This window comes from Hippocampus bargibanti, linkage group LG03, assembly GCF_051943395.1.
Source record: "Hippocampus bargibanti isolate YZ-2025 linkage group LG03, ASM5194339v1, whole genome shotgun sequence".
NCBI lineage: Eukaryota > Metazoa > Chordata > Actinopteri > Syngnathiformes > Syngnathidae > Hippocampus > Hippocampus bargibanti.
The window spans coordinates 3,796,159-3,811,550 of NC_142736.1; the positions used below are offsets into that span (position 1 = coordinate 3,796,159).

Here is a 15,392-nt window from a genome sequence, read left to right on the forward strand (position 1 = left end):
AGGATAAGCTTTTCTGTGGGTGAGCAGCGGCAGCCACACGCGCTAGTGTTCACTCAACCCGGAAGTAACTCGGCTAGAAAGCTAGCTAGCCAATAGATAGCAAACAGTTAACTAGCTAGACCTTCACTCAACCCTGAGGTAACTCAGATAGAAAGCCAGCTAGCTAATAGACAGATAATTTGATAGCTAAGTAGCGCGTATAGAAAGATAGCTAGCTAATAGATATCTGACAGATAGCTAGCTAGGCCTTCACTCAACCCGGAAGTAACTCAGATAGAAAGCCAGCTAGCTAATAGACAGCAGTTTCGATAGCTAAGTAATTCGGATAGAAAGATAGCTAGCTAATAGATAGCTAACAGATAGCTAGCTATGCCTTCTCTCAACCCGGAAGTAACTCAAATATAAAGCTAGCTAATAGACAGCTAAGAGATACCTAAGTAACTCGGATAGAAAGCTAGTTAGCTAATAGATAGCTAACAGATAGCCAGCTAGGCCTTCACTCAACCTTTTGTGATGTAATGTAGGGAAAGATGCACTCAACCCGGAAGTAACTCAAACAGATAGAAAGCTAGCTCGCTAGCTAATAGATAACTAATAGCTAGCTAGCTAGATAGCTATCTAGCCAGCTAGATAGCACATAGAGAGCTAGCTAGCAGATAGATAGCAAATAAAGATCGAGTTAGGTAGATAGCTAGCAGCTAGGTAGCAAATAGAGATTTGGGAGCTGGATGCTACCTCGTATGGAGCTCTTTTGAAAATACTACCACTTATAGATGGACTCTGTCAATAATCGGTAGCCGTATTATAAATAAACAAGCTTAACGTTGCTTGAGTCCCCTTCCACCAAAATGGCTTCCTCAGTACAAACCATTTTGTGCTTAAAAAAAAAAGAATACATTTACTGTAATCCCATTTTTCAAACATGACTTCCGTACAAGCGAGTGTGCTTTCCGTGTCATTGCAGGATCGCACATTCCGCTTATCCTCTTAAGAAAATGTCAACATGGAGATGACAAGGAGGAAATGACTGAAATGAGGCAAGATTAAAGAAGACTCGGCTTTCTTAAAGCAGCTTTTCCACTTTTTGTTTACTTAATCCGCACATTCTATTGCTCAATAACTGCTAATTTGTCTGCAAGGAAGGAGAGCCATTGAAGCTAAACAAGTGACCTTATCGTTCGGCAGTAAGCTGGGGACACCCTGAACTGCTTTCCAGCTCTATAGTGATAGGAATTCTGGCTCTTTTCAGAGAGCTGGTTCTTTTGGCTCGGCTCACTAAAAAGATCTGGCTCTTTTGGCTCCCAAATGGCTCCTCAGTTTGTTTGTTTTTTTGTTGCATAAAGGACAAACGATGTCTCCGGACAAGTTGTGTCCATAATTTGAAAAATGGCTTCAAATGACTTCTACTGGGCGTATTTTAATAAGATTCCACCGCATATAGCTATATTACATTTTAAGACTCGCTCTGAATTTTTCTTGTTTTTGAGTTGGTGACGAGTCCGTACGTGACGTCACTAAAGGAACGCCCCTGACCGAAAAAAAGACACATTGTAGCAGTCCTTCCATCACGTCAATCAATGTATTTTGCTGTACTTGTTTGGTCTGAACACCTCGCGTGACACCCAATAATCGCCAGAAGAGGGCGTCCAAGCTCCATGCAAAGAATTTATCAGCATTTGGAAACGGGCTGATTTATTCCTTACACGGAGCCCTGCCGCCATCTTCTGCTTTTTCTGTGACACCACACGTCAGTCTTGAGTCATTAAAACGACCCCGAAAACCTTCTTTAATTGATTGCAAACATGTATGCTTTCCTCTTCAGAACTATTTGAATCATATTCATAACTGGATGTGTAACAAGAAAGCATATTCTCCGAATCTGAAGCCATTGTTTTGATTCTCCAGTAATGCAAGACGTCTTGGCGTGACGTCATGAATCGGGGGCGGGACTTTCTGAAAATGCCCAATTTGCAGCTCAATTTTTTGCAGATTTTGGACACCAAAACTACCAAAACTCAAGTAAAATTATGTAAAAAACGAATTTGTCATGTAAAAAATACACAAGATCAAATGTATTTTTTTATATGGCTTGATTTATATGCGCACATAGTTAGTGGGACAAAAAAAAGTCGGCGTTCCATTTCCGGCTCCTTCTTACCGGCTCGCTTCGTTCACTTCAGAGATCCGGCTCTAAGAACTGGCTCGTTCGCGAACGACACTTATGGGCACACAGGAACGAACAAGCACCTGCACACGGACTGGTGGATAATGGAACACTTCAATTCATGTTAATTTTTATTTATGAAAGCGTGTTTGCCTGTCCCTAAATATAAGTAGATAACTTGACAATTAGATCGATCGATCGATCAGATGATTTGATATGTGAAAAGCAAGCACGTGTGAGGCGTTTTTATTTTTTGATCGTTTCAAAATTCACATTGGACCCGTGCACCGGATACAACCATAACAATGTTGGACAAAATAAAAAAGTTGTATGTAAAAAAAGTAGTTGTAAAAATGAAAAATATATAACTTGACAATTAGATAGATCGATCGATCGATTGGATGATTTGAGAAGTGAAAAGCAAGCAGGTGTGAGGCGTTTTTATTTTTTTTATCGTTTGAAAATTCACATTGGAATGGGGCACCGGATACAACCGTGACAATGTTGGACAACAAAATAAAAAGTATGTCCAAAATATATGTACAAAAGTAGTTGTAAAATGCATGTACGCTCTTCGTAATGCAGTATGCTACGTTTTACAAACTCGTTGCGGATGTAAGTTGTCGTAGCGATGTCAAGATTCTGCTGCGTTTATATGTTAGCAACGTTCATTACCTTTTATTTTGAAGGTAAGTCCCCGCCAAGTTCCTGCGTTGACACTCAATCGAACCCCGGGAGGCGAAAACCCTGCAAAAGAGACCAATGTGTTTATTCTTGGGTCAAATGAAAAGGGAATAATGGAGCCGTAGAGCTAACCGTGCCGGCCCGAAAGAAGACGACAGCCGCCGAAGTCAACCTTCTTCCCGTGGTACTTGGGACGCGTACGCTACATTTTCGGTTTTCTCGATACATCTCTGTTTTGCTTTTGCAGTGCACCGATGCTTGCATACATTGACAACGGTGTCGCTTTTTGTCGTGTAAAACACACACGGGAGATCAGGCAAGACTTGTGCATCAAATTATATGTTATTATTGAATTAATCTAGTCAGCAGTCGCACATTCTCCAATCATATCAGACGAACTCATCCCATCGATCAAATTCCAATTGGAAAACAAACACAAGATGGCGTCGTTGTTTACGTATGTGTGTTAATGTGAATGTGTGTTTTTTTGTTTTGGGTTGGCCAGCATTGGGCGTGCATCATGGCAGCCCTGCGCCAGAGGAAGGGCAGCCGGGGCAAGTGCCCCCCGCAGAGCACCGTCGCCGGAGTCCCTCTTGCTCCCGAGCGCCAGCAGGTCAATTGTTGCTCGCTTCATCATCACCACGACGACCTCCTGCAGGGTGAGTTTCAAGGACAACCGACACCATATTTTTGTTTCCTAACTGACATCACAAAAACGTTTTATAGGATCTAAAATACCCACAAGATGCAGGCGGATATTTTTAGTCAAGTGTAAAATCAAAATGACTTAAAGTGTTCCAAAACTGCCACAAAATAAGCTCGGACCTGGCGAGATTCATAAAGTCCCACCCCCTTGTTCGTGACGTCACGCCAGGATACTCCTTCTCAAACTGCCTTGCTCCAGAATCAAAACAATGGCTTCAGATTCGGAGAAGATGCTTTCTTGTTACTCATCCAGTTATGAATATGATAGCCAACAGATAGCTAGCAAGCTGGATAGATCGCCAATACTAAGGCAACTAGCGAGCTAGATATCTAATACATAGCTAATAGAAAGCCAGTTAACCAGCCAGCTAATAGACAGCTAGCTAGCCAACAGATAGCCAGCCAGCTGGATAAATAGCTAATAGATAGCCAGCCAGCTAGTGAGATAGCTAATAAATAGCCAACTAACCATCTAGCTATCTTACAGATAGCTAGCTATCTGTTAGCTATCTGTAAGATCGCTAGCTAGCTAGATATCTAACAGATAGCTAGTAGATAGCCAGTTAACTAGCTAGGCAGCTAATAGATAGATAGATAGATAATAGATAGCTAACAGATAGCTAATAAATAGCCAGCTAAGCAGCTAGCTATCTTACAGATAGCTAACAGATAGCTAGCTAGCTGGATAGATAGTTAATAGTAAGGCAGCTAGCTAGCTAGATATCTAACAGATAGCTAATAGATAGCCAGCTAGCTGGATAGATAGCTAATAGATAGCCAGCCAGCTAGCAAAATAGCTAATAGATAGCCAGCTAACCAGCTAGCTATCTTACAGATAGCTAACAGATAGCTAGCTAGCTAGATAGATAGTTAATGGTAAGGCAGCTAGCTAGCTAGATATCTAACAGGTAGCTAATAGATAGCCAGCTAGCTGGATAGATAGCTAATAGATAGCCAGCCAGCTAGCTAGATAGCTAATAAATAGCCAGCTAACTAGCTTTAGCTAGCTTTCTATCTATTAACTTCCGGGTTGAGTGAACGCTGTCGCGTGTGGCTGCCGCTGCTCACCCACAGGAAACTTATCCTGTGACTGTAAAGTGACCTTGAGAGTTTTGAAAGGCGCTTATAAATGAAATGGGTTATTATTATTATTATTATTATTATTATTATTATTATTACTATTATTACATCGTCCTAAAACTCAATTTCCTGTGTGCCCTGGTATTTGAGTGACAATGACAAAAACCCTGGCACTGGACTGGACACATTTTTGCACATCGTTTGGCAGTGAATGAGTTAACAGCATTGAGAAGAACTGATCTTCCGATGTTGGCGCCGTCTCTCGAGGCTTTCTCCTCATGTCGCTGTTGCATGTCTGTGCAAGAACAGGTGATTGGTCGTGGGGGTCCATCGTGTGGACGTCGGTGGGCTGGTCGGTGTCGGTGGGCCTGGGGCTGCTGTGCTGCATGTATATGGCAACCCTGCACGAAAACGACTTGTGGTTTTCCAACATCAAGGTGACCTGCCGCATCCTCTTTCTGCTTTTTCTTTCATACGCATTCCATATACAGTGATACCTTGGTTTACGAACCCCTTGGCTTACAAACTTTTCGGTTTACGAACGTTAAATCGATGAACATTTTACGCGAACAAGCCCGTTCTCCTTGTTTTGGTCCTCTATTCCCCGCCCCCAGTCGTTGGTTAAAGCCACGTGATTGGTCTAGAACGCAGAAAATGGAAAATGGATAGAAAACAGTGAAATGTGGACTCGTTTCAACTTTGATAGTTCAAAGGCACTGTGTAGACTGCAAGGTTAAAATTCCCATCAATCAAGCTCCACAAATGACCCGCACAAGCCACCTGTACGCTTGATGCAAAAAGCTATCAACCCAGCTAAACACAACACAATTGATGAGGAACAAGGTAAAATTATCGCAGAGAAAGCAGAGAAAGGGATCATTCGTCAAATTGGTGAAAGAAGGCGGCTACGTTCCTCATCAAGTGTTTAATGCTGATGAAAGCGGCCACTCCATTCCATCAAGCCATCAACAACCATCATAAAGGTAAATTAAACGACTTTATTATACTGTACAGTTTCTTTCTTTAATCATAATACCGTAGCACATTTATTATACATAAAACAATGTATATGTTGTGTAGTTTTGAGGCTTAGAAAGTAGAAAATTATGTTTTATGGGGACCTGGGAACAGATTATTCTCATTTTAATGGTTTCCTATGGGAAATTAATGTTTGGGATACACACTTTTCGCCTTAGACACTGTCTGCGAACCAATTAAATTCGTAAACCAAGGTATCACTGAATGGCAAATATGTTAATTTGTGTTTTTTTTACATGACTCTGTGGATCTTGTTTTGGGGTTCATTTTTAAACACGGGTGTCAAAGTCAAGGCCCGGGGGGCCAAATCTGACCCGCTGCATCATTTTATTTGGCCCCCAAAAGCAGATTACATATCTGTAATCCCACAATGGTTGCTAAAGTCCGAAGCAAAATTTCGAATTGTCGTCTGTAAAGCACAATAACCGTCATTATTTCTTACTTCATTATGTATTCATTACAGTATTTTCCGGTGTATAAGGTCCACCCAAAAGCTTAGATTATTATTTTTTTTTTTTTTTTCAAAAGATGACCGTGCGCCTTATACGCCGATTGGTGCGCCTAATATGTGAAGTCATATTGAAGGACAACCGACACCATTTTTTTTTTTGCTAACTGACATCAGAAAAACATTTTATAGCAGGGGTGTCAAAGTCATTTTTTGCCGCGGGCCACATTGTAGTTATGGTTTCCTCTCGAGGGCCGTTACGAATTTGGGGAACTCATTAGAATGGTTAAATCCCTTCAAATATTACATATAGAGCACACAGCAAATTAATGAATAACTCGTTTTCAAATCTGACGTCAAGAATAATGACTTTTATTGTGGTTGACATCCAAAAATATGAAATTTTGGCTCAGATTTTAGCAATCATCATGGAATTTAACAAGTTTGATTAGCTTTCGCGGGCCGAAAAAAATAATGTGGCGGGCCGGATTTGGCCCGCGGGCCTTGACTTTGACACATGTGTTTTATAGCATCTAAAATACACAAAACATGCAGGCTGATTTTTTTAGTCAAATGCAAAACCCCAATAAAAATGTGTCCCAAAACTGCCACAAAATGAGCTCGGAACTGGCGAGATTCAGAAAGTCCCGCCCCCTTGTTCTCCTTCACAAACTGCCTTGCTCCAGAATCAATGGCTTCAGAGAGTTCAGATTGGGAGAAGATGCTTTGTTGTTACTCATCCAGTTATGAATGTGATTCAAATAGTTCTGAAGAGGAAAGCATAAATGTTTGGAAATCGATTAAAGGGCAACCGACGTCACTTTTTTGTTTTTTAACTGACATCAGAAAAACGTTTTATAACATCTAAAATACCCAAAACACACAGTATGATATTTTTATTGAAATGCAAAACAACAATAAAAATGACTTAAAGTGTCCAAAATCTGCAAAAAAAATGAGCTGCGAATTGGGCATTTTCAGAAAGTCCCGCCCCCAGTTCGTGACGTCACGCCAAGACGTCTTGCATTGCTGGAGAATCAAAACAATTGGTTCAGATTCGGAGAATATTCTTTCTTGTTACACATCCAGTTATGAATATGATTCAAATAGTTCTGGAGAGGAAAGCATACATGTTTGCAAGCAATTGAATAATTTATTCCGTGCCATTTTGAGGCAACATTGGGGGGAAATGGATCACTCAAAAAAAAAGAGGCACAAAATGGCGACGTCCAGTGGCCACCTCCACTTCCACAGGCTGATAAATTCCTTATATGGAGCTTGTATGCCCTCTTCTGGCGGCTTTTGGGTGCAACACGGTTCTCAGACCAAACATGTACAGCAAAATACATTGACGTGATTGAAGGACTGCTACAATGTTTCTTTTTTTCGGTCAGGGGGCGGTCCTTTCATGACGTCACGTACGGATTCGTCACCAACTCAAAAACAAGACTTCCTGAATATTCAGAGCGAGTCTTAAAACTTAAAATATAGCTATATGCGGTGGAATCTTATTAAAATACGCTTAGTAGAAGTCATTTGAAGCCATTTTACAAATTATGGACACAACTTGTCCAGAGGTGTCGGTTGTCCTTTAAAGGATATGACACCATGGTGGAACTTGGCAACTTGGTGGCAGTCTGGAGTGTGCGCGCACGCAGAACAGTACATTGTGCACCGCCAACGATGATGTCATTCCCAAACACACGCTGTCCACTCTGTTGCCGTGGCAACATGGCCGCGCCAAACTGAAGGATTTTGTTGCAATATGAGGATTTTCTTTTTCTCCTCCATTTTGGATTGATTTTGTTCACTGTGCCGTGATCTCGGGGGAAGGTACACAACACGCGTCTGACAGATTGTCTGAAAAATGAACGGACGCACGGCAGCTGCGTCCGTTCGTTCGTTGGAGCAGCACCGTAACAAAGATGGACCTGATGTGACCGGATAACCATTGGCTGGAGTCACAAGCGTCGATGCCAAAGGCAGAAAACAGACGTCATTTCAAATGCTAATCATGACCATCGTGACTTGGAGACAACCCAGGAAGTAAAAAAAATATATATATACAGTGATACCTCAGCTTACGAACTTAATTGATTCACAAAAAGTGTGTGTGAGACGAAAAGTTTGTCTGCCAAACATTTATTTCCCATAAGAAACCATTAAAATGAGAATAATCCGTTCCCAGGTCACCACAAAACATAATTCTCTGCTAAATAAGACTTAAAACTACACAAAATATACCTTATTTTATGTATAATAAATGTGCAATTGTATTGTAATTCAAGGAATAAACGGTACTGTTTAGTAAAGTCGTTTTATTTACCTTTGTGATGGTCATTGATGTAGTTGCCTCTTGATGATATTCGAGTGAAGTTGCCGTGCTTTCTCTGCGATAATACCCTCACTCACACTGTCCCCTGCTAGCTGCTTTTTGTTCATCCAAATGAACAGAAGTTTTTCAACCTATTCTATTACCCTTACCCTCATGTAGCGATGGTCGACTTAGCGTCCTGGTACTGGGACGCTAAGTCAAACAAACGCACGCCTCGTTCGTGTTTTTGATGATCTCTTTCTTCTCCTTGACCGTCATTTTCTTTTGTGTGTTCTTCGGCTTAACACTAGCCTGTGGTGGGGTCTTTTTCGGTCCCATAAGAGCAAAAGTACTACACTCGATAACAAACCACGTCTGCACTCAAAGAAAGGGGCTATTTGACCGTGTGGTTTGGTGTTCTTCCACCGAAAACTAGTCAGCCAGCCATTATAGCGTTCCGTGTGTTTCCCGAAAACAAATTTATATGCCAAGATTGTCGGACGTTTCGCTCCTTATCCAAGAAGCTTCGTCAGTAGACTAAAATATTTTGCTCGTAGTTTTGTCCCTATATATATCCTTACTCTCCAGACGTGGTGGTCCCAGACTCTGCTATGATTGGTCCCAGCTCTCAATTTGGGGGGAGCAGAGGACTACTCCCTGCGGCTACACTGATTACTTCTACTTGTCCTGACTGATTACTTCTATTGTCCTGCCTGAGTATGGGGTCTACGACTGGCCTGATTGCCCCATATGATCTGGTATCACATCATCACAACTAGGCCTATGTTGCCTAAGAAGTCGGTTGTAGCGATCTAAATAAAACCTCACCCCACCATGGCAATTTAGTGAAGGGTTTTGCTGTTTTATGAAAATAGCTTCTTTTACTGCCTACTTACACAGATGCCAAGATTATATTTTCACAATTTTCATGTTCATAAGGCGAAAAGTTTGTGAGCTAAAGCGCTCGTAAGCTGAGGTATCACTGTATTCTTTTTCTGCGACCCGGTAACAAACGACCCTTGTACCGGTACCGGTCCACGGCCCAAAGGTTGGGGATCACTGTCAATCTTCTGTTTTTGACCCGCCCCCTGCCCTCCACCCCAAAAATATCCTTTAAAAAATTGCTTGTAAACAGGTCCAGTAAATCTTTTATTTTTTTTTCTACCCGAAAAGAATCTAGCCAGATGTTTTTTGCATTTGGTCTCGCACCCTCAGTCTGGGACACAAAGTTTCGACGTAAGAGAACAAAGACTGCAAAATCAATCAGTTCATCTTTGTTTTTTGTTTTTTTTTTTTAAGGCAGAAAAATATTAATCATCATCCATTTCATTTCTAAGCGCCTTTCAAAACTCTCAAGTTTTTTTTTCTGTGGGTGAGGATAAGTTTTTTTTGTGGGTGAGCAGTGGCAGCCACACGCGCCAGCGTTCACTCAATATTACTGACTAATTTCCCTCAATTTACCAATTCGTAATCCAGGATTCAAGTTAAAAAAAAAAAACCGCTGACAATGTTGGAGCGATTTGATGATAATAATCAAAAATCCATAGAAAAACATACAGTTTTACCTCAGTTTACGAACGCTCAAACTAGTTTTCGGCAAACACACGGAGCGCCACAATGTGTCGTTCGCGAACGAGCCGGTTCTTGAACGAAGTTGGAAATTGGCAGTCGGCTTTTTTCCCCCTCTATTCCCCGCCCCCAGTCTTCCGTTAAAGCTGCACATGATTGGTCAGGATCCGTGGTAGAGGAGGGAGTTACAGAAACACAGAGCTGCACATGAAAATAGATAGGCAGACGAAAGAGAGAGAGATGGAGAGAAAAAATGTGTACCAGGGTCGTACGATCACTTTCAACCCATAAAATGGATAGAAAATACAGTGAAATTTGGACTCGTTTCAACTTTATTGAACATCCCATCAATCAGGCTCCACAAGCCATCAGTTCAATTTGAAATGTAAAGACAAGCTAGGGAACCAGCTATTATTGAAGTTTCTACTGTGTCTGCTTGCATCGGTTGCTGTTGCAAGATCACAACTTCCAAGATGTACAACCCAGACCTCCTTGAGACACTTTATGCAAAAAGCTATCCGTTCCATCAAGCCATCAACAATTCTGACGATAAAGCTGCCAAAGCCTACAAGGAATCATTCCTCAAGATGGCCACTCCATTCCATCAAGCCATCAACGACCATCACAAAGGTAAATAAAACGACTTTATTATATAGTACAGTTTATTTCTTTAATTACAATACCGTAGCACATTTATTATACATAATATAAGGTATATTTTGTGTAGTTTTAAGGATTATTTAGTTGAAAATTACGTTTTATTAGGACCTGAGAACGGATTATTCTCATTTTAATGGTTCCCAATGGGAAATTAATGTTTGGAATACACACTTCTCGGCTTACACACCTTTTCTGGGAAACAATTAAGTTCGTAAGCCAAGCAATCACTGTATCACCCCCCCCCCCCAATCCTATTAGCATTTTAAGCTAACTTCCACTGTTCGCTGGGGTGAGTCATGTGGACGGCTTGCATTGGTCAGATGTGAAGTCATCTCCACGTGGTCGCAACAGGGAGTTAATTTCAGACGCAGCTGGAGTAGGCTGACCAGACCCCCCCCCCCCTTCTACGTTCCGTCCTATTCTTATAAAAGGTCAGCCACAGTCCACTCGCTTCCCACTTTTCCATCTTCCTCCTGACGTTCCAGGAAGAAGCTGGAGGATGTTCTAGTTTAGCCTCTCTCCCCATTTTCTTTAATATATATCACTAAGAAGAACTGTAGGATCGTAAATGAGCTGCTCATTTCCACGGAGAAGGCCTCAGAGAAGGCCTGGTTCCAAATGGATTTAGGGTTTCTTCCATTGATCAATACCTGCTCCTGGTGATGGAGCTCCGCAAACGGCGACGGGGTACCCAGAATGAAGAAAAAGAAGAAGAGGGGGAAGATGGAGGAGGAGACTCTGGATGGGGTTCACCAGCTTCGTGGTGGATGAGTTGGCAGTGGACGGTTGCCATGGCGACAGGGATGGCGTCGGCCGGAGCGCTGGCTTTGACGCAGGCCTGCTGTGTCAACACCTTGCATGAGAACCTGCTGTGGTTCCGGGAGCTCACGGTAGCGCTTCACGATCGTTTTCGATAACCTGGAACAGACACAAATAGAATCATCATAATAATAATAATACAGTAAAGTCTCGTTATATCGATATCGGATATATCGATAGTCCTGGTTATATCGATACTATTTCTATGCACGCACGGAGAAAATTACATGCAAACAGGGTCGGATATATCGATAGTCCCGGTTATATCGATATTTTTTCGGACTCCCTTGAATATCGATATAACGAGACTTTACTGTACATTTTACACTCAACCCAGAATAACTCAAAATGCTAGAAAGTTAGCTAGCTAGCTAATAGATTAATGGCTCGCCAGGCTAATGGATAGCCAGATAGCCAACAGCTAGCCAGCTTGACAACTTACAGCCAGCCAGCTAGACAGCTGATAGCTAGCCAGCTAGCTAATGGATAGCTAACAAACCAATATGAATATATTGCATTGTATTTTAATTTACAACAGATCCTATCTTATAGATAGCAAACGGTTGCTATTCTTTTCCATTTATAATAAGAATAACTTTAATCATAAATAAATAATAATAATTTCATTTGTAAGCACCTTTCAAAACTCTCAAGGTCACTTTACAGTCACTGGATCAGTTTTTGTGTGGGTGAGCAGCGGCAGCCACATGCGCTAGCGTGCACTCAACCCGGAATAACTCAAATAGATAAAAAGCTAGCTAGCTACCAGATAGCCAATACATAGCCAGCCACGCGCGCCAGCAAATAGATGGCCGGCCAGGCGGATAGATAGCTAACAGATAGCCAGCCAGCCAGCTATATAGCTAATAGCTAGCCAGCCGGATAGATAGCTAACGGATGGGGAAATTTGCAATCTACAGCAACTACATTGAAAGGAGTTGGAGTACTGTGATACCTCGGCTTACGAACATTTTAGCTAACGTACTTTTCGCCTGACAAATGTCTTGGCATACAAACTATTCAAATGTATTATTATTAGTATTGTTATGAGTATAATTATCATCATTTTGCATTTGCTATCTATTAGCTCTGGCTGGCTAACTAGCTATCTGGCTTGCTAGCTAGCTATCTATTCTATTCACTAAGCTATCTAACTGGCTTCCTATCTGCTATCCATTAGCTATCTAACTAGCGAGCCTGCTATCTATTAGTTATCTATTAGCTAGCAAGGTAGCTTTCTATCTATTTGAGTTACTTTCGGGGTGAGTGAACACTGGTGCGTGTGACTGCCACTGCTCACCCACAGAAAATGTATCCTGTGATTGTGACAAGTGACCTTGATTGTTTTGAAAGCCGCTTAGAAATGAAATGGATTATTATTATTTTTCGAGAAACACACGGAGCGCCACCATGAGTGATGTGTCGTTTGCGAAAGATCTGGTTCTTGTGGCTCCTGAAATGGCAGCCGGCTTTTTCGTTCCTCTATTCCGCACCCGCATTCTTCAGTTAAAGCCGCACCTGATTGGTCAAGGTCCGTGGTAGAGGAGGGACACACGCAGCAGTGAGCGGGGGAGGAGGGGTTACAAAAACAGAAACACACACGAAAGGGAGACGACAGAGCTTGAAACAAAAAAACAAAAAAATTTGAAAAAAACTAACAAAAGTGAAACGGTGAGAAAATGGATAGAAAACAGAGTGTAGACTGCAAGGTGAAAATATCCCATCAATCACGATCCATATAGAACCCGCACAAGCCATCTGAACAATTTGAAGAGAACATACAAGCAAGGAACCAGCTATTAATGAAGTTTATAGTGTTTCTAACAAACCACTCAAAGGAAGGGGTGAAAAAAACTAGTCCGCCAGCCACCGTGGCGCTCCGTGTGGTTTGGTTCGTTTGCAGAAAACTAGTTTGTATGCCAAGATTATATTCTCGCAAATTTAATGTTGCGAAAAGTTCGTAAACTGAAGCGTTCGTAAGCTGAGGTATCACTGAAGGCGCGCATTTAATGAATGACAGTTTTCCAAATATAATATGGAAATATAGTTTTCCAAATATAAGGCCCACCACATTATAAGGCGCAACAGTAGAGGGTGGGTTTACGCATTACTTCTATTAAAGTGGGGTCGCATGGAGTCGCTAGCTGCTGACAGTAGTTGCCAGACCAATTGTACCTTAAAGGACAACCGACACCTCTGGTGGACAAGTTGCATCCATAATTTGTAAAATGACTTCCACTGAGCGCATTGATCCGGAAGGACTTCTTTAATCGATTGCAAACATTTATGCTTTCCTCTTCTGAACTATTTGAATCATATTCATAACTGGATGAGTAACTAGAAAGGATTTTTTTTGAATCTGAACTCTCTGAGGCCATTGTTTTGATTCTGGAGCAAGGCAGTTTGTGAAGGAGTATCATGGCGTGATGACACGAAAAAGGGGGCGGGACTTTCTCAATCTCACCAGTTTTGTGGGTTTTTATTGGTGTTTTTTTGCATTTGACTAAAAATATCAGCCCGTGTGTTTTGGGTTTTTCAGATGCTATAAAACATTTTTCTGATGTCATTTTGTAAATTTAAAAAATTGTGTTGTCGTTTAAATGCTCATCTGCGATAAATCTCCTGTCATTTGAAACAAACATTTTTTTTTTGTTGTTGCAGGAGTTGGAACGTGAGATCTCTTTCCGGACTGAATGTGGACTTTACTACTCATACTACAAGCAAATGTTGAATGCGCCATCCATAAAGGAAGGTACAGTTAACATAGGACATCTTTGTGCTAGAATGCTAATGTTTGGCTATCAGTCTCAAGATGGTTGGCCTCAATTTATCATCACAAACGGTAAAAAAAAAACAAACATAACACGAATTAGCATTAGCAGGGTAACCGTGTGGCTAATAATTTCCTGTGAGGATTGAAACACTGCGTTTATTTCAACCTTGATTTATTCGTGAATAAGTGTAGTAAATATCCAGAAATGTCCTCATCCCATTTCATCTTCGTGTAGTTGGTTGCTAACACGTTAACATGAGGCTAACACCAGAACGCACTCACGTCCTTAAGTAGGCTATAAAAGTCAACTGAAAAGCAAGTTGACTTATTTTTCGGGTTCTTTCATTTTTTTTTTTTTAGCTTGTTAGCAAGGCGCGTTAGACGCCTTACTTCCTGAAGTCCTTGTCATATGCGAATTTTGAGTATGGCTATACTGGTAACATCCGAGTTACAACCACTCATACATACGACCACGACGAGATCCTTTTTTTTTTATTCTACGCCTCTCACCGCAACGCGCAATTTTGGCCAGGCAGTATGTCACACACTCGAACAGCAATCTACTGCGTGACTACACTCAATACAGTAGTTATACAGTGCACATACCATCTCGGCAACATCTCCTGTAGTACTGTACACTGCTTTTTTCTTTTGCCGTCCGCCTGAGTCCGAGCGTGTGTGTCGGGCGACCTCTTGAACTGTACAGTAAACAGTTTAGCATCCATTACAGGTACAGTTATACAGTAAGAAAAATATACGATAATACGAAATATAAAATGATAAAAATGACACTAAAAGTTATAACATTTATAAATGAACTGTGTTTGGTATATAATAGTATTCAAGAGAAAACATTGCTTCAAAACAACAGATTGACGGCGTATACTATCCTGTCGTATAAACATCACATCGGCCATTTTTTATGTATTTTGACTTACGACCGTTTGACTTACGACCATTTTGTCGGAAAGGAACCCCGTCGTAGCTCGGATGTTACCTGTATAGGCCAACATAGAAAAATTAAAAGTTCCGTGACCTGAACAGGAAATAATTGCTACATTTCTTGTACCAAATCTGAAGCTACACCCTTTAACCTGACTGTAAAGTGTCATTAAGAGATTTGAAAGTGGGATGCCAA

General features: G+C 41.3%; 1 protein-coding gene across 2 annotated transcripts in view; it reads left to right on the plus strand.

The window, feature by feature from the left end:
- The first annotated feature begins 2,883 nt into the window (after positions 1-2,883).
- Positions 2,884-15,392, plus strand: part of dpy19l3 (dpy-19 like C-mannosyltransferase 3) — a 49,349-nt gene continuing 36,840 nt past the window's right edge. The window contains exons 1-4 of one of the 2 annotated variants that reach the window (XM_088991545.1): positions 2,884-3,045; positions 3,354-3,507; positions 4,943-5,070; positions 14,143-14,233. In XM_088991545.1, coding sequence (XP_088847671.1) covers positions 3,369-3,507; positions 4,943-5,070; positions 14,143-14,233 — 358 coding nt within the window. In that variant the 5' untranslated portion in view covers positions 2,884-3,045; positions 3,354-3,368. Of the gene's footprint in view, positions 3,046-3,353; positions 3,508-4,942; positions 5,071-11,159; positions 11,553-14,142; positions 14,234-15,392 lie in introns of those variants that run through there. The other variant, XM_088991546.1, reaches the window with a different exon arrangement.